The sequence below is a fragment of the Desmodus rotundus genome, chromosome 5, assembly GCF_022682495.2.
Source record: "Desmodus rotundus isolate HL8 chromosome 5, HLdesRot8A.1, whole genome shotgun sequence".
In the NCBI taxonomy this organism is placed as follows: Eukaryota; Metazoa; Chordata; class Mammalia; order Chiroptera; family Phyllostomidae; genus Desmodus; species Desmodus rotundus.
The window spans coordinates 122171987-122188468 of record NC_071391.1 but is presented as its reverse complement, the minus strand read 5'-3'; the positions used below and the strand labels follow the sequence as shown (position 1 = coordinate 122188468).

Genomic DNA, 16482 nt, shown 5'->3' with positions numbered 1-16482 from the left:
GGAATTGCTTCTCACTCTTCTGTAGCAGGGGTACAAAAACGTTTGATTCGATCGTTATTCTTTGCTTGTGCTCTGCAAACTCCAGAATCAAGTTCCACTTCTCTAGCCACTTGACAGACTCGGCAGTTTAGCTGTAGGGCACACTCTTAAACATTTTTACATTATCCCTGAAACTAAATGATTATTGTTTCTAGATATATGACCTATGAAAATGAAAGAAAAAAAGTTCAACAGCATTTAGGAATCCCTTCAATTAATAATGTATTTTCATAAATGGTTATTTTTAAAACCCCTAAATTTACAATGAATAACAAAACTAAAATAGATTAAACGCTATTCAAAATCAATAATTATATAAATTAAATATGCTACTGAGATTCCTTAGGAGGTGTAAGTAATTTTTATAATTAACAGTGCTCTGAAGCCAAAAGTAACAGAATCAAATGAGTTTTTCTTGGCTGATATTATACCAACCCTCAAAGCATGAATGGATTTTCAGTCTTTTGTTCGTGTCAGGTGAATGAAAATGCTTTTCTTATAGGGACTTTTAAAATTGAGGATGAGCTATTTTCTAATAAGGCTTCAAAGAACCAAAGTAATATCTTAGGCTTTATAAGTAGTTATGACCAAAATCTCCAGTGACTGTCTGTTCTTTACAGAGTGTGGTTGTGTATGCACTTGCTTTTGGAAGACTAATTCTTGCGCTGAGCCACAAATCAAATGGAAAAATGGGTCAGACTCACAGCGGACCAGGAGCTACGAAACCTCCAAAGCCCGAATTTATTCCATAGCCCAGAGGAGGATGCATTAATGATCAGTATGCAGAGAAAATAAACATCCCACCAGGCACATGTACTGTGGAATTCCTGGGGAATAATTCTGCTGAAATCAATGACCAACTTGACAAAGGAAACCAGGGGGTCACATGATTTGCTATGAGTCCCTATTAACTCCATCTTTCTGACACACACAGCACTTTCTTTTGAATGGACTTTAATAGTCTAATCCTACCTGAAAAGATATAACTAAAATACAGAAGATATTTTCTGCAATAGCAAAGACAATACTCAGTAAAGACTCGCAGAAAATAAACTAAGAAAATATGTAGGAGTTTGAAAAAAACCAAAACAAAAACCAGTGACTGTGGATTATCAGTAAGATAATAGAAACTCAAAAAGCTAGACATACTAGAGAACATACTGGCTGGTTCTATTTATATGGACTTTGAGAAGAAAAACAATTATTCGATGGTGAGTTAGGTCTCAATAATCATTGCTGGGGGGTGGGGGGGAAACCACTGATGGGTAGGGTCATGAGAACCCTTTTGGGATTTAGCATTGGGAATTTTTTCTCCCTAAACCTGGGTGGTGATTACATGGTTACAAATATACTTATGTAAAAATATATAAGTTGTACATCTAAAGTGTAGGATACTTAATACACCTTACTGCATGTACACCTTAGTTTAAAGTAACAAAAGAACTTACACCCTAAATGCAGTAAAAAAAAAAAAAAATAGGGAGGTCTCTCTCCAGATAAATACAAAATTACCATCTTTCCAATAGTTATACAGATAACACATGACAAGATCCATTCAAAACTAAATTTTAAAAATCATGAGAATTCAGCACAAGCTGTTCTCTTTGCCAAACAGCACTGAAGGTGTTGTCACATTTCATCTCATTCATAACAGATGGAGATGACGAGTACAAATATTTTAGGAGAAAGACTGACAGTGAAATCTTGGCAGTGAAATTCTTATCTTTTGTTCACTAGGCAGAATCACACCATGGTAGCCTGGGTTATTGTCCAGCAAATACTCACTTCCTCCCCTGGACCTCGGCAGGAGGGTATCCTTCCCCTCTGCTGGTGCTGGGCCTGGACAATGACTCGAGTGCCCAACAGGTTTTTAGATATGTGACTTAACAGAGCCCTGACATGTGTTATGCATCTGGACTTGCCCCCTTGTGCTACTGATGTCTGTCAACAGAAGATGAGACACATGAAGGAGATCTGGTCACAGCCTGCAGCGTGGTCCCAGTCCAGTTCAGCAGAATCCTAGACAATCTTCAGACGAGTGTACAAGAAATCAATGCTTGTTGTTATAAGCCACTGAAATTCTGGGGAGTAAATAATGGATACCGTGTTTTCCCTTCGAGAATAAAGAACTCATTCAGCCAGTACTACTAGAAGTGCTGTGAACAGACCTCAGCTGCTGGTCCTCTTTGGAATGACCTAGTTTAAGGAAGAGTCATCACCCCAGGCCATGCTGCTTTCCTGCATCCAGTAACACAGGAGAAAGGCCCAGCCCTTCACACTGATTTGGGACAGCTTTCCAGAGCAACCCACAGACTCAGCTGAGCCTTTCAGTCAGCCTGTGTATCCTGGCCCATCTTTCCCTCCATTAAATCCTGCCTCCTTCCCCTCTCTCTCACAAGTGTTGATCCCAAAGGTCCTCCTTAATCAATTTCCTACATGCAAATCTCCACCTCAAAGTCTGTTTCCCAGGAACCCAACCTCTATCATGTAGGTAACCGATACACATATACAGTTGATACTAACTACTGATTTCCTGATAATCTGACAAAACCTTTATATGTATACCTCCAGCACAAATTACAGCATTCAGAATATCAAATCTACTTAAAAATTAATGAGCATTATTGAGCATATGGTTTTTCCAAGCAGAAGATGAATATAAACTCTCAGGAGTAAACCTCCAATCATGATTAAGGCAAAATTTCTTCTATATAAAAAAAAAATTATATGCTATTTTTGCTTCATTGCATAGTACTCAAAACAAAATTCCTCACTCACTGTCAAATTTGTTGAGACTTAGCTGTCACTCACTCAAATCTCAAACATCAACCTGTAAGACACCCAGGTCATGTTCTTATGTGCACTCACACCTTCGGATCATCGCCACAAGAAAGCTACAGGGCGGCGGGCTGTGGTAACCTCTTGGCCCAAACTTACCAAGAGCACAACTATGGGTTCTGCACCCCCTGGACAATTCTAGACACAAAGCAGGCAAACACGTGACAGACACCCTGTGTGAAGACACCGAAGAACAACCACTGCAGATGAGGAGAGGCTAAGATAATTCAGGACGCGGACGTACGAGAGGGGAGCATACACACTGGCCCTGGCTTTCACCGTGAATGCATTTTCTGGAGAGAATGCTACAAGGGAGAGACTGTATTTCAGGCCTTAAAGGAAATCAAAACACATTACAGGAATCGGTAGCATATATGTCCTCTAACCATAACCTCCAAGATAATCAAGATAAATTTATTGATTGAACCTCATTTCCTTGGAAATTAACTCATAATCAAATGCAAAATTATGAAGTATATTAGAAACTACTTAGAAGCAAATGATAAAAAAAATACTATATATCAAAACACATGGTACCATCAAGGTGGTAATTAGGGACATTTATAATCTTAAATATTGATAAGTAGACTAATAAAATTAATGGGCTAAAATTTAGTCTTAAAAATCTAGAATAGGAATATCACAGTAGACCCAGAGAAATGTAAAAGAAGAAAATAATAAAAAACAAAAATAGGACTTGTGGTCAAGATTACAGGTAAAATCGCTTTGACTCTGTGCGCAACTACAGCAAAAATTACAAGGAGACTACAAATACCACCCAGATTCGCCAGAATATCAAGCTGTATGGAAGTCTGACAACCATGGATTTAAAGAAGCCACATTCATCCAGACAGGTAAGAGGGGCAGAGACGTGGAGTGGCACGGGGAGGAGGAGGAATGGGCAGTTCCACTTGTGGTGGATAACAGTCGGAAGGGATGCCTCAGGAGCAAGCGATCCCAGCCCCGGACCAGACCACCCACCCAGGGTTCCAGCACCAGGAACATAAGTCCCCATAACGTCAGGCTGTAAAAGCTAGAGAGGTTTGGAGTGGTGAAAGAAACTGAAGGTTTCTCAGGAGACTCTTCTTAAAGGACCTGCAAAGGTCTCAGCACTTACACAGACCCACCCTGTCTGGGATTCAGCACCAGGGCAACAGCTGAAAGGGCACAAGTGGCATATGGGAAAAGGGGAGAAAGTGAAGTGATTGACAGCTTCCTCCCAGGCAGTATCAGAGGCCAGGCAGCAGCACTGTTCCCTCTCTGTGCCCTGCCCCACACAGAGCCACAAAGTGGTGAAACGGGTTGCCCCGCCCTGGTGATTACCTAAGGCTCTGCCCCACACAATTTATAGGTGCCTTTTCTACAACAGGCCATGTTACTAAGACAGGGAGTCAAAGCAGCTCTACCTGATACACAGAAACAAACACAGGGAGGCTATCAAAACGAGGAGACAAAGAAACACGGCCCAAATGAAAGAGAACAAAACTCCAGGAAATTACTAAAAGAAATGGAGATAAACAAACGTATCAGATGCAGAATGCAAAAACACTGATGATCAGGATGCTCACAGAACTCACTGGGTCCTGCAACAGCATAAAAAAAGACAGGAAAAAATGAAGGTTGCATTAAATGAAAAAGAAAAATCTACAGGGAACCAATAGTGGAAGGAATGAAGCCTAGAATCAAATCAACGATATAGAACATAAGGAAGAAGAAAAGATTTCAATCAGAATAGCAAGAAGAAAAAAGAATTCAAAACAATGAGGATGAAATAAGGAGCCTCTGGAACATCTCCAAACTTACCAACATACAAATCACAGGGATGCGAGTTCTGGCTAAGATGGAGGCGTAGGTAGAAACTCTTCCTCACACAACCAAAAGGAGGATAACAACCAATCTAAAAACAATAAACAACCAGAAGTGCTGGAAAATCAAATCACAGGGATGCCAGAAGGAAAAGAGGAAGAGCAAGAAATTGAAAACTTAATTGAAAAATAATGAAAGAAAACTTCCCTAATTTAGTTAAAAATAGAAAATATACAAGTCCAGGAAGCACAGAGTCCCAAACAAGTTGGACTCAAAGAGGACCACACCAAGACACATCATAATTAAGATGCCAAAGGCTAAAGAAAAGAGAGAATCTTAAAAACAGCAAGAGAAAAGAAAAGTTACCTACAAAGGAGTTCCCATACGACTGTGTCACCTGATTTCTCAAAAGAAACTTTGCAGGCCAGAAGGGACTGGCAAGAAGTATTCAAAGTGATGAAAAGCAATGACCTACAACCTAGATTATTCTATCCAGCAAAGCTATCATTTAGAATGGAAGGGCAGATAAAGTGCTTCCCAAATAAAGCAAAGCTAAAGGAGTTCATAATCACCAGGTCATTACATGAAATGTTGTCAGGAACTATAGAAGAAAAAGATCAAAATTATGAACAATAAAAAGGCAACAAATTCACAAGTATCAACAATTGAATCTAAAACTAAGCAAATAAGCAGAACAGGAACAGAATCATATATATTGAGATCATTTGGAGGGTTATCAGCTGGGACAAGGAAGGGGAGAATGGGGGAAAAGGTGCAGGGGTTAAGAAGTACAAATTGGTAGGGACAAAATAGACACGGGGATGTTAAGAACAGTATAGGAAATGGAGAAGCCAAAGATCTTTTATGTCTGACCCATGGACATGAACTAGGGGAAGAGACTGCTGGAGGAATGGGGATACCAGACAAAGGTGGGCAAAGTGGGAAAAATTGGGAAACTGAAATAGCATAATCAATAAAATATATATTTTTTAAAATAAACAGAAAAACAAACAATACAGAAAATCAACTAAACTGAAATCTCACTCTTTTAGACAATAAAGGAGAAAACTCCGGTACAACTGTCAAGGGAAAAAAAAATGGAAGCCACAGAAACAACAACAACAAAAAGCTACTTATATCTGCAGATATAGCAAAATTTTCTAATTAAAAATACTATTAAAAAACTGTATTGATAAATTTGAAACTTAGGAAAAAATGGAAAAATCTGACCAAAATGGTCTTAAGTAGAATAAAATCTTATTCTAATTATAACCACAACCCAAATTGAGGGATATTCAGTAATAATTCTACTACTAATAATAATAATGGCCTGTGCTCTTCCAATTGCCACGGTTTTGAAAGACAGAAAGAATGAGGAACTGTTCACTCAGAATTGAAGTACATTAAAGAGCTATGACTACTAAATGCAGTAAGTGATTCTCAAGCAGACCTTGTACCAGAAAAGAATTTTTTTTTCTTTTGTTATAAAGGACATTACTGAGACAACTAGCAAATCAGACTAAAGCCTCTAGACTAAATAGTGGTACTATAGCAACAATATTCATTTCCTGAATGTGACTATTACACTGTGGTTATACAAAAGAACATTCTTACTCTTTTGGTAAATACCTCTTCAAACATTTAGCAATAATGGGATATCCATTCTGAAACTGTTCAATAATAGTAACATGTATATATAGAGAGAATGATAAGGAAAATGCATTAAATATTAACATTTAGGGTACCTGGGTGAAGGAAATACAGAAAGTTTTAGTACTTTTGCATTATCTCAAAAATACAAAGCTAAGTTTTAAAAAACTATAAACACAAGCCCTCATTAACTCACACTTATAAATCCAAATCTCCTCACACTGACTCTAAACAAAGAACTTAAAATAATTTTCATTATATTTCCCCGTAATTCAGATCTACAATGATTTTTCTGATACTTCTTAAATTACATTCATGGAAGAAAAAGTAGCGTGAAAGGCTATATATACCCCCAAAAACCCTAATTTGAGCTTAAATTTAAAAGAAAAAGATGGATAAATAGACCGTAACATACACAAACACTTCTCTGAGGACAATTTGCACTATTTCTAAGCTCATTTAATATCATTTTAAAATTTTTATCTGTAATTAATCATCGCACAAAAAAGTGTCTAATATAGAATATTATTGCCTTAATGGTATATTTAGAACAAAGGAAAATTTCCTGTTTCATATATTTTTACTGTAACCGTAGTCCATTTGTTCTAATTTAATTTTACAGCTTTGGAAACACAGATAATACTCATAAGCAAATTGACTTTTAAAAAATTCTATGAATTCTCATTTTATCAATTTTATATTCATTTGAAAGACTAGATTTCTGGTACAAGTTGACGCTTAAAATGCTAACTAAAAGATGTATACACTCTGCTGAGTACAATTTCTTTAAATACTGTAATGAACACAATTTGCAAGCTGTCCTCAAATTCCCAATGCCTTCAACGTCCTAAATGACATGTGTGACTTGAACAGGACTTACAAACAAAGAGAACCAAGTGCAAGATTAATGGCTACCATTTTTACAAACAGCTAATTCCTGAAGAACAAAATTATCATCGGTTGAATCAACTTCGTCTTCTAAGTTTTTCTTGAAGAGAAATTTTTCATTGTAAAAATTATAGCTTGTAGTAAGGAGAAATTATAGAGTGATTTTCGTGTAACAATAGTATTAAAATATATGATTGATCATAGCTTAACAATCATATTCAAACTTGATAATCTACGACAATGACAGTAAAAATGGTGTTACAAAATCCCTTTCAGACAACCAGTAAGTGCTACGAAATCAGAAGAAAGTAAGTGAGACGCGACAAAGACTGAGCGGAAGAGGCACCGTTGTTATCATCATCACGTCTACAATAACAACTAATATTTATTGAGCTCTTACACCGTGCCAGACACTGTTCTAAATTATTTACAAGCATTACCTCATGAAATCCTCGAGCTGATGCTACACGGTAACTCAAAGTCAGACTTTCCCAGAAACTGACAAGAGGGTGCCAAAGGTCTTGTTCAGGACACTGAGGCTTCACCTTCTTTCTTTCCCAGTGAGGACGGGGCCTGGGACGGGCTTCAAGAGGCAGAAGAGCCCGGTGTTTGCGAACCTTAAATGAAGGCCCATAAAGTGTTCATTCTAATTTCTTCTGGAATGTTGATGGAAGTACACAAAAGTTTGTGACACAGCAACAAATCAGATGTCTTCCCCCCAGACTGGGCAGCCAGTGTCACAGAGAGCTCTGCACCCCTCGGAGAATCCAGGGCCCAGGAAAATCAGCTCCAAGGCATGCTCAGAGGAGCAACTAGAGTTCCATCAAGTTTTATACGCTTGGGTACATGTATTAGCAACTTTCAGAAGTATATCTATAATACACTCTTCTCGTCAATCCATAAGCCCGTGAAGCCGGGCCAGTAGGTTTTATTACTGTTCCCCCTGCAGATGAGGCAACTTAGACACAGAGAGGTTAAGTCACTCGCATAAGCTATAGTTCCAGGCGGGACAGAAAACACAGAATCATGAGTGTACCCATCTGTATACCCATGTTGATAGCATTATTCGCAACAGCCAAGATAGAAGCAACCCATTTCTACTGATGGATGAATAAACAAAATGTGTATCTAAATACAATGGAATGTTATTATTCAGCCTTAGAAAGGAAGGAAATGCTGACTCATGCTACAACATGGAAGAACCCTAAGTGACATTAACTAAGTGAAATAAGCAAGTCACAAAAGGGCAAATGTTATATGGCTCCACCCACTTGAGGTATCCAAAGTGGTCAGATCCATGGAGACAAGAAATAGAACTGTGGTTGCTAAGAGCTAAGGAATGGGGAGTCATTTAATGTGTCTGGAGTTTCAGTTGGGAAGGATGAAAAAGTTCTATAGATGGAGGGTGGTGACGACTGCACAATAAAGTAGATACTTAACGCGAGCGGAACAGTACACTTACAAATGGGTAAAGTGATAATTTTTATGTTGCATATATTTCACTACACTTTTTAAACAAGTGTGTCCAATACCAAAATCATTCTATAACTCCTGGTCTTCAGACTGTGTGTGTATAGCTCTGAGGATACAATGATATTAGAATTCAACTATACAACTCTCTTTAGTGATGAGATGTACTCAGTAAAAGATTTTGAAGTGTTTAAAAACAATGGAATAGAAATAATATACTCCAATGACCTTTTTTTTTAAAAAAAATGTGTCCCAGAGATGGAAATTAATTTGCTCATTCTCAAATATTTACTAAACACCTAGTATGTATGCCAGGAAAATCTTTGGTGCTAGGGATTCAATCGTAAGGAAAGACAGATATAGTCACTATATTAATGACTATTATAAGCTGATGTGGGGAATGAAAAGGAGAAAAATAGACCTTAAGTAGATAATCACAAACATGAATGTTTAATTATAAACAACTAACATGGAGGAACATGACTGGTTCTGTTCATGAGCACAGGACATAGTAACCTGCCCTAGACTGATGTACTCGACAAGAATTGAAAAAAGACTAAGGGTTAACTAGTGGGACTGTGAGAGTATCCAGGCAAAGGGGACTGAATGTGCAAAGGTCCTGTGGCAGGAGGCAATCGGGGAACCAAAGGAATGATAGAGCCTGGCTGGAGTCCAAAGGACGCCGAGGAGAGTGTGTGGGCAAGGGGCTAGAGAAACAGGCCGGGCAAACCCCACAGTCTTGTCAACTGCTTTGAGGGCCCGGGTTTTTACCCTAAATGCAATTAAAAGCCAATGAAAGGATATACGATTGCACACAGCAAAATCAGAGATGCATTTTAAAAAGAGAAGACATAATGTAGGAATTAGAGATGTTTCAGGATAAAATTTCCTTGCTACTAAATCAACACAGCCTGACCTTTCCCAGAATCAGACTTAGCACTGGGAAGCCTAAGTTTCTAGTCCTGATTCTGTCACTAATTAAATGAGTCTTTATATGAAAGGTACTTCACCACTATCTCTAATATAGTTTATCTTAGAACATTTCTAAAGCCCCAAACAACTCAAAATATTCTTTTTCTGAGATTCTACCCTCCAACTTGCTTTAGTCCTCATAGCCCAGGCAAAAGAGGAATCCAGTACTGATACAATCTGTACCTATGCAATAACCTCGAGGCCCTGCTCCAGCCATAGCCCCCTAACAACCTCTATGGCACCCCTGCCCCCCAGCCACATGGGTGCAGACAACAAGCAGGAAGCAACAGGCTAGCCATTGGCCCACTACTACTTACTAACCATCTCAGGCTTTACTTTGTTCTAAGGAATTTTGTTTCCTGAAGGCAGTAAAGGTCAGTGTAGGCATTTTAATAAATTGATGTTTTTCTTTGCATATTGTTCAAAGTACACTTTAATTTTTAATAAAACAAGGATGAAACCTAGGAAGCCGCTATGACTTCAATGTTCTAATAATAGTAAGTCTTACATACATTAGACTAGCAGTGTTTGAAATTCACAGTCCAGTTATATCATTAACAGATCTCAAAATGAGGAAGGTAGCTCTAGCGATCTACTGGCAGCGCGATTCCCTGCTCCCACAATATTACCGGGGATTTGACAAGTAGCACACGTGGATTGTCTTGGTCAAATGGATGTGTCGGGCTAGGAGTGCTGAAAGCCCAGCTGCAGCCCTCACAGAAAAAAGCACAAGAAAGCCACCTGGACGGGCTACCAAGATTCCTGCCGTTCACCAACTCCGCCTTCTCGGCAGTGGGAAGTCTTCGGCTCCATTGTCTGGTCACCTGATACAGAAAGGTACTAACCTGATCTGTTAGAGGCTTGCGATCACTGAAAGAAAACTAAAAGCTAGACTCTCCAAATTCAGCTGAATAAAAAATCAATTTTCATTTAATAACACAAAACAACTTAGCCTTTTACATGTTCTTTTAGGGAAAAAATCTGCAAATTCATATTATCAACATATTAATAATCAATTTTAACTACTCCCACTCATTATTGTAGAAAGGCCTGAGGGTCTTATATTTTAACATCAAAGTGGGAAAGCCTAACACCACTGAGCCAGTATCTGCGATAAGGCATCAATTTCTTTCTGCTTTGTCAACTTCTAAAAGATGTCAATTGTATGGCGCTGGAAACACAACCTCAAGAGAACATACATAGAAAGAGTCCAAGTAAAGTTGAACCTAGAGTAGAGAGAGCAGGAAATCAAAGCATTTAAATGTTGTAGAAAAAAGCCCTGGCTGGTGTGGCTCTGTGGATTGAGCACTGGCCTGCGAACCAAAGGGTCACTGGTTTGATTACCTGTCAGGGCACATGCCTGGGTTGCAGGCCAGGTTCCCCAGCATGGGGAGCTCCAGAGGCAACCACACTTTGATGTTTCCCTCCCTCCCTTCCTCTAAAAATAAATAAATAAAATCTTTTAAAAAAAAGTTGCAGAGGACTTCTGGCAGGAGGGGGTGTACAGGGAGTACGGGAGTGAAGGGGGGGAAATGGGGCAACTGTAATAGCATAATGAATAAAATATATTTTAAAAAAGAAAAAATTTAAAAGTTGCAGAAAAAAGAACAGACATTCTTCAGTGCTACCTAATCCAAGATAGACAACAACAATATTTTAAGCCAAGCCATTTTAGTGAGAACGAAATAGAAGAGGTCATCTGGTAGAGCAGAGAGAACTCCTCAGCAGAAGTCAAGAACCAATCCGAACCCTGTCTCTGAAACCAGTTGTACAAATATGCCGGAACAGCATTTCCTGAGCCCCTGAGTACACTGCTGCTTAAAAAAAAATTATAGCAATAAATAATTTAATATTAGATGTAATGTGAAGGTGACCTCCGAATTGCTAAATATAAAAGAAAACAAACAGAAGAGACGCAAACGGTGGAGGATCTGAAAGTCCCTGCTTGGAAGGAGCGTAACAGCCCAGTATTGTAAATGACGTGCACAAAACGGCACTAAAACTAATTAAGTCATATAGGCTGTGCCTTCTTTATTTTCATTGACTTACTTTTTTATCCTCATTCAAGGACATATTTATTTAGAGAGGGGGGAGGGAGAGAGGGAGAGAAGCATCGATGTGGGAGAGAAACACAGACTGGTTGCCTCTCGCATGCACCTCACTCAACCCGGCGGAGATTGAACCTGCAACCCAGGCACCATATTTTGCCGTGTATAATGCACACTTTTTTGCCCAAATTTTTGAGGGAAAAATATGGATGCACATTATACATGGGTAGTACTAGTTCAGTGCTATATAAATGTTTTTAATTCTTTCATTTATGCTTATGTGTTAAAAGTGTAACGCTAGAAAGCAATAACGATATCCGTATATAAAATAATACCCTGGAATACAATAATCAGTTTTGTTTCTAAATATAAATAAATAAATGATTGAATTAAAATATTAAAACAAAATATTTTTTCCCTGAACATTTGGAACAAAACCGCAGGTGCGCATTATCCACAGGAGCACATCACACACTGCAAAATACGGTATGTGCCCTGCCCAGGAATCAAACCCACGATCTTTCGGTTTATGGGATGAAAGTGTGGCTCCAACCAACTGAGCCACACTGACCAGGGCAGCTGTGTCTTATTTAAAATGCTTCTTTTATAAATGGTCTTCTTCACTGACAGAAAAAAACCACTGAATCTTGAAAACTCAGCAATCTTCCACCAAAAATTCACCTGCTATCCCACCAGTGACCAGCAGTGGGAAGCAGAGAGTTGATGCAGCTGTGAACCAAGAATCCAACACCAGCTCCTCACCTGTCAAGACTTCGGGCAAGTGAGCCTGAAGTGTGTTCTACAAGCTCTGTGCCATCTCAGGATCAGGCTTTCTACCCTTACTCCTCAGACAAAATACAGGGAATCTGCTCAGCTATTACAGGGATAGCATCCTCAATTATAATTTAAGAAGCATTATCTCCAAAGACAATGTTAAATAAGCCACAAGAGACTGGGCTTCGTAAGTAACAGTATCATCTATACAAGGCAAGACCATCCAATACTCGAAAAAAGTTTTCCAGGTTCTCATAAGAGATGAGTATGTTAAATTGTTAGGGAAAACATGGTGGGGGGAGTTCAAAACTCTGTTCCACATGACTTAGACTTAGTGTAAGAAGAAAGTTCACGTGGGGCTTGTCTCATCAGCTACCTCATTTATTGTAACGCTGTGCTTATACAGGGACATACGGATCAACAAAACGGAGAAGAGATCAGAAATCCAAAGCAGACCTAAGCATATCTAAAACCTTTAAATAAGACAGCAGCAGCATTACAATGGTCATGAGGAAATAAGAAATTCAATAAAAGGTGATGTGATGATTAAGTTTCCATAGAAAACAAAATTAATTAGATCCCTACTTCACTCCATTCTTAAAAATAAGCTCCAGATAGGTCTACAGTCTTAAATGTAACTAACACTTTATTAGAAAAAATAGAACACTATTGTGAGTCAAAGGGTATGAATCCAGAGTACAAAGGAGAAAAAAACACATTAAACCATGTTGAACCTCACAAAGTAACCAGGTAAATACAATTAAAATGAGATAGCATCAGGACAGTAAAACTTAAGTCTGAAAATACCAAGTGTTGAAGACAATGCAAACAAATAGATGAAGAAAGAACACTCAACTGATGTAATATTATAACTGTCGACTACATTGTACAGAATAATTCAGCTGCATGTGGTCAAATTCACAATGACACTGACCTATGAATCACTGTGTATTACTATTTCAACTGTAGTTATTGTCCAGAAAACTCACACACATGCTCACAAAGGGGAAGGTGTTGTATTTTTCAATGCGGCATTATGGATAACAGCAAAAGAAAAATGTTTGTAAAGCACTCCACATGTTCACAGTAAGAGAATACATAAATAATGTGGTAATCTTTTAAAGAATACTACAACTACAAACTAATTAAAATGAGTTAACTAGGTATGTATTTACTAACATAGCTAGATCTTAAAAATAAGCAAATGGCAAAATTTTACAGAAGTAATTTAAACACATGCAAAACACATATTTATGTTGTTTGGGGTATATAAATACCAGTAGAACTGTAAAACAGACTAAATGGCAGATTGTTACAGTGGCTGGACGGGAGGCAGGGGCAATGGGGGATCAGAAGGACAGACAGAAGGGGGGGATAGGACTGGGGAAGAATACTATTCACGCTTGCTCAACTGTTAACACTTTAGGTGGCATTATGTGGAATGTTATTACACTATCCTCTGTGCTATTCTGTAATTTGCTATTATTATTGTTCATAATGCAAAAAAGTAGCTAAACAAACATAAAATGGTAAAGAATACATTGTACTCTGGGTAATGAAAACAAAACTATTTTTTGGCTGCTGCTGTACAGTATTTTTCCATTTTTCATAATAAGCCTACATCAATTTCAGAAGTGGGAGGATCTTTTTGAACAGAAAGACGTGTATGGGTAGTGATAAGATCCATGCAGTTCTGATTCACATAAATAGCTGCTGACAGGAGTTTGTAAGTTTTTACAAATGCGACATCCGCACTCTTGCTTCTCTGGTGGAGTACTCCGTAAGTTCTATACGACCCAATTACAACCTATTTTGAAAGTCCTAAACTTTTATATAAAATGTTAATGTACAAGTGAAGAGAACAAAACTTGCCTCTGTAAACACTCTAGTCTTTGAGAAAGGATGAAGGAATTCCAAATGGATGGCAACGGATTATTACAAATGCTTTCATCATTCATTATAATTGTACAAAAATATACGAAAGCACTGTAAGAAACAAATTTGGTGTGCATTCCAGCATGAATTTTTTCATTACGATGACAAATATTTGTGGAAAGTATTTCAAATTAAAATATAATGAGAAAGTAATAAAATCTACCATTGTATTCCATCCCATCAGAAAATAAAATTGAAACTTTTACTACAGGTAATGAATATCGGTCAAAGAACTTACCCTCACCAAACCTCAGCTTCCTCATCTATAAAACGAGCACCCGACCATGCCTGTCTGGAAGGGTTATGGCAATCCCATACAGTAATTAGCGTCAGTCAATCAATAAAACACCTGCAGGGCTACTTCGCTGGAGGCAGAGAGAAGCAAGTGCCTAGCTCGATGCCCAGCCATGGCAGGCATTGGTGGTGTAAATTAAATTGAATACAGGAAACTTCATTTAATTACCAAAGGAAAAAGGAAATAGTCTTAGAAGATGGCAACCACGATGTAACAAAATGATGTAGGAAACAGAACCTCTTTCTAATAAACAGATACAAGAACTTAATATCGATACTAAGTAATGGTCATGACAACAAAATAAATCCAATTGCAAGGGCTTTAAGACATGGTCACTTTCACTTAAAAAAAAAAAACTATAAAGCATTATATATGATCTACAACTATTCAGGTACATAGATGGAATACGGGGAACAAATACCAAAGTGAAAACAGATAGGTCAGAACATTGAACTGTGTTCCCCAAAATATTTTTACCATTTTGTACCTACTCCACGAACAGTCATTCTTACTTGTCTCAGCTCACAGGAGAGGTGACTGAGGATTGAGACACTCCCGTTTACCAACCAGCCAAGCCAAATCCACCTAGCAGTCAGCTGGGCTGGGAGCCAGAAAGCTCTCGTGTCTACAACACTGCTACTTTGGCTTTAAAATTAAACAAGTAGCAGAAGAAAGAGCCCTGAAATTTGAAAAAGCATCTTACCAGGGTGATGTCTCGAGAAGCTGCAGCTGCGCTCATATGCAAACTAGGCTGCCTTACAGAACTGCTGCAATCAAGGGCTCGGGCGAATGTCCCAACAGCACTAAAAAAACCACAAAAACAAAGAGGAAAAAAATCAAGGCTCTGCTATTTTTTTTTATATTGAAAGAAACACATTTTGGTAGTGAATGAAAAATTGTAAGAGAAAAAAGTCAAACAAGTTCTTGGATGTTTGAAAATCAAGTACCAAATAAAAAGTATTTTCTACAAAATTTGAGAATTAACAAGCCAAAATTTACCGTTACAATTGAGAAACAGTAGCTTGTGAGGCATAAAGAAGGAAAAGATCTTTTTTGAAACGCCATGGAGTAAACAATTTAGCATTCAAATGTGAAAAAAAAAATTGATAGTAAATTAGCTTGTTTGATTATTACTGCAAAGTAAGTTCTGACCCTTTTTTTGGACCCAATTGTGAAATCCCAGTGATATTTTTTCCTGGAAATATAATCAACCTCTTCCTATGAGGACTCAATATAAATAGATTTCCATTTAAAAAAATTACTACACTAACTATCATTTAATGATGTAGAAGGGCTTCCAATATGTAAAGAACCCTAATTCAAGAGATAATGCATGAAATGAAGACTTGCTACTTGTCTATGTTTTCAACATGTTAGCTAAGACAGAGGTTTTTTAAAAATAATTTTAAATTTATTGATTGGGCGGAGAGAAACTGATTTGTTTTCCATTTATTTATGCAATCACTGGTTGCTTCTTTTCTTTTAATTTTATTCATTTTCTATCTTTAGAGAGGGGAAGAGAGGGAGAAAAACACCAATGTGACAGAGAAACATCGATCTCAGCCTCTCGCCAGCCCCCAGTTGGGGACCTTTCGCTTTACAGGCCAGCACTCCATCCACGGGGCCACAGCAGCCAGGGCCATTGGTTGCTTCTAACACGTGCCCTGACCGAGGGTCAAACCCGCAACCTTGGCATATCGGGGACAATGCTCTAAACAACTGAGCAACCCGACAAGGGCAGGAAGAGGGTTTTTTTTTAACATTTTG

General features: G+C 38.1%; 1 protein-coding gene across 7 annotated transcripts in view; it reads right to left on the bottom strand.

Moving 5' to 3' along the window:
• Positions 1-16482, bottom strand: part of MTA3 (metastasis associated 1 family member 3) — a 158429-nt gene that overhangs the window by 54852 nt on the left and 87095 nt on the right. For all 7 annotated transcript variants that reach the window (XM_053924354.1, XM_053924355.1, XM_053924353.2 and 4 more), the window contains exon 8: positions 15419-15518. In XM_053924354.1, coding sequence (XP_053780329.1) covers positions 15419-15518 — 100 coding nt within the window. The remainder of the gene's footprint in view (positions 1-15418; positions 15519-16482) is intronic.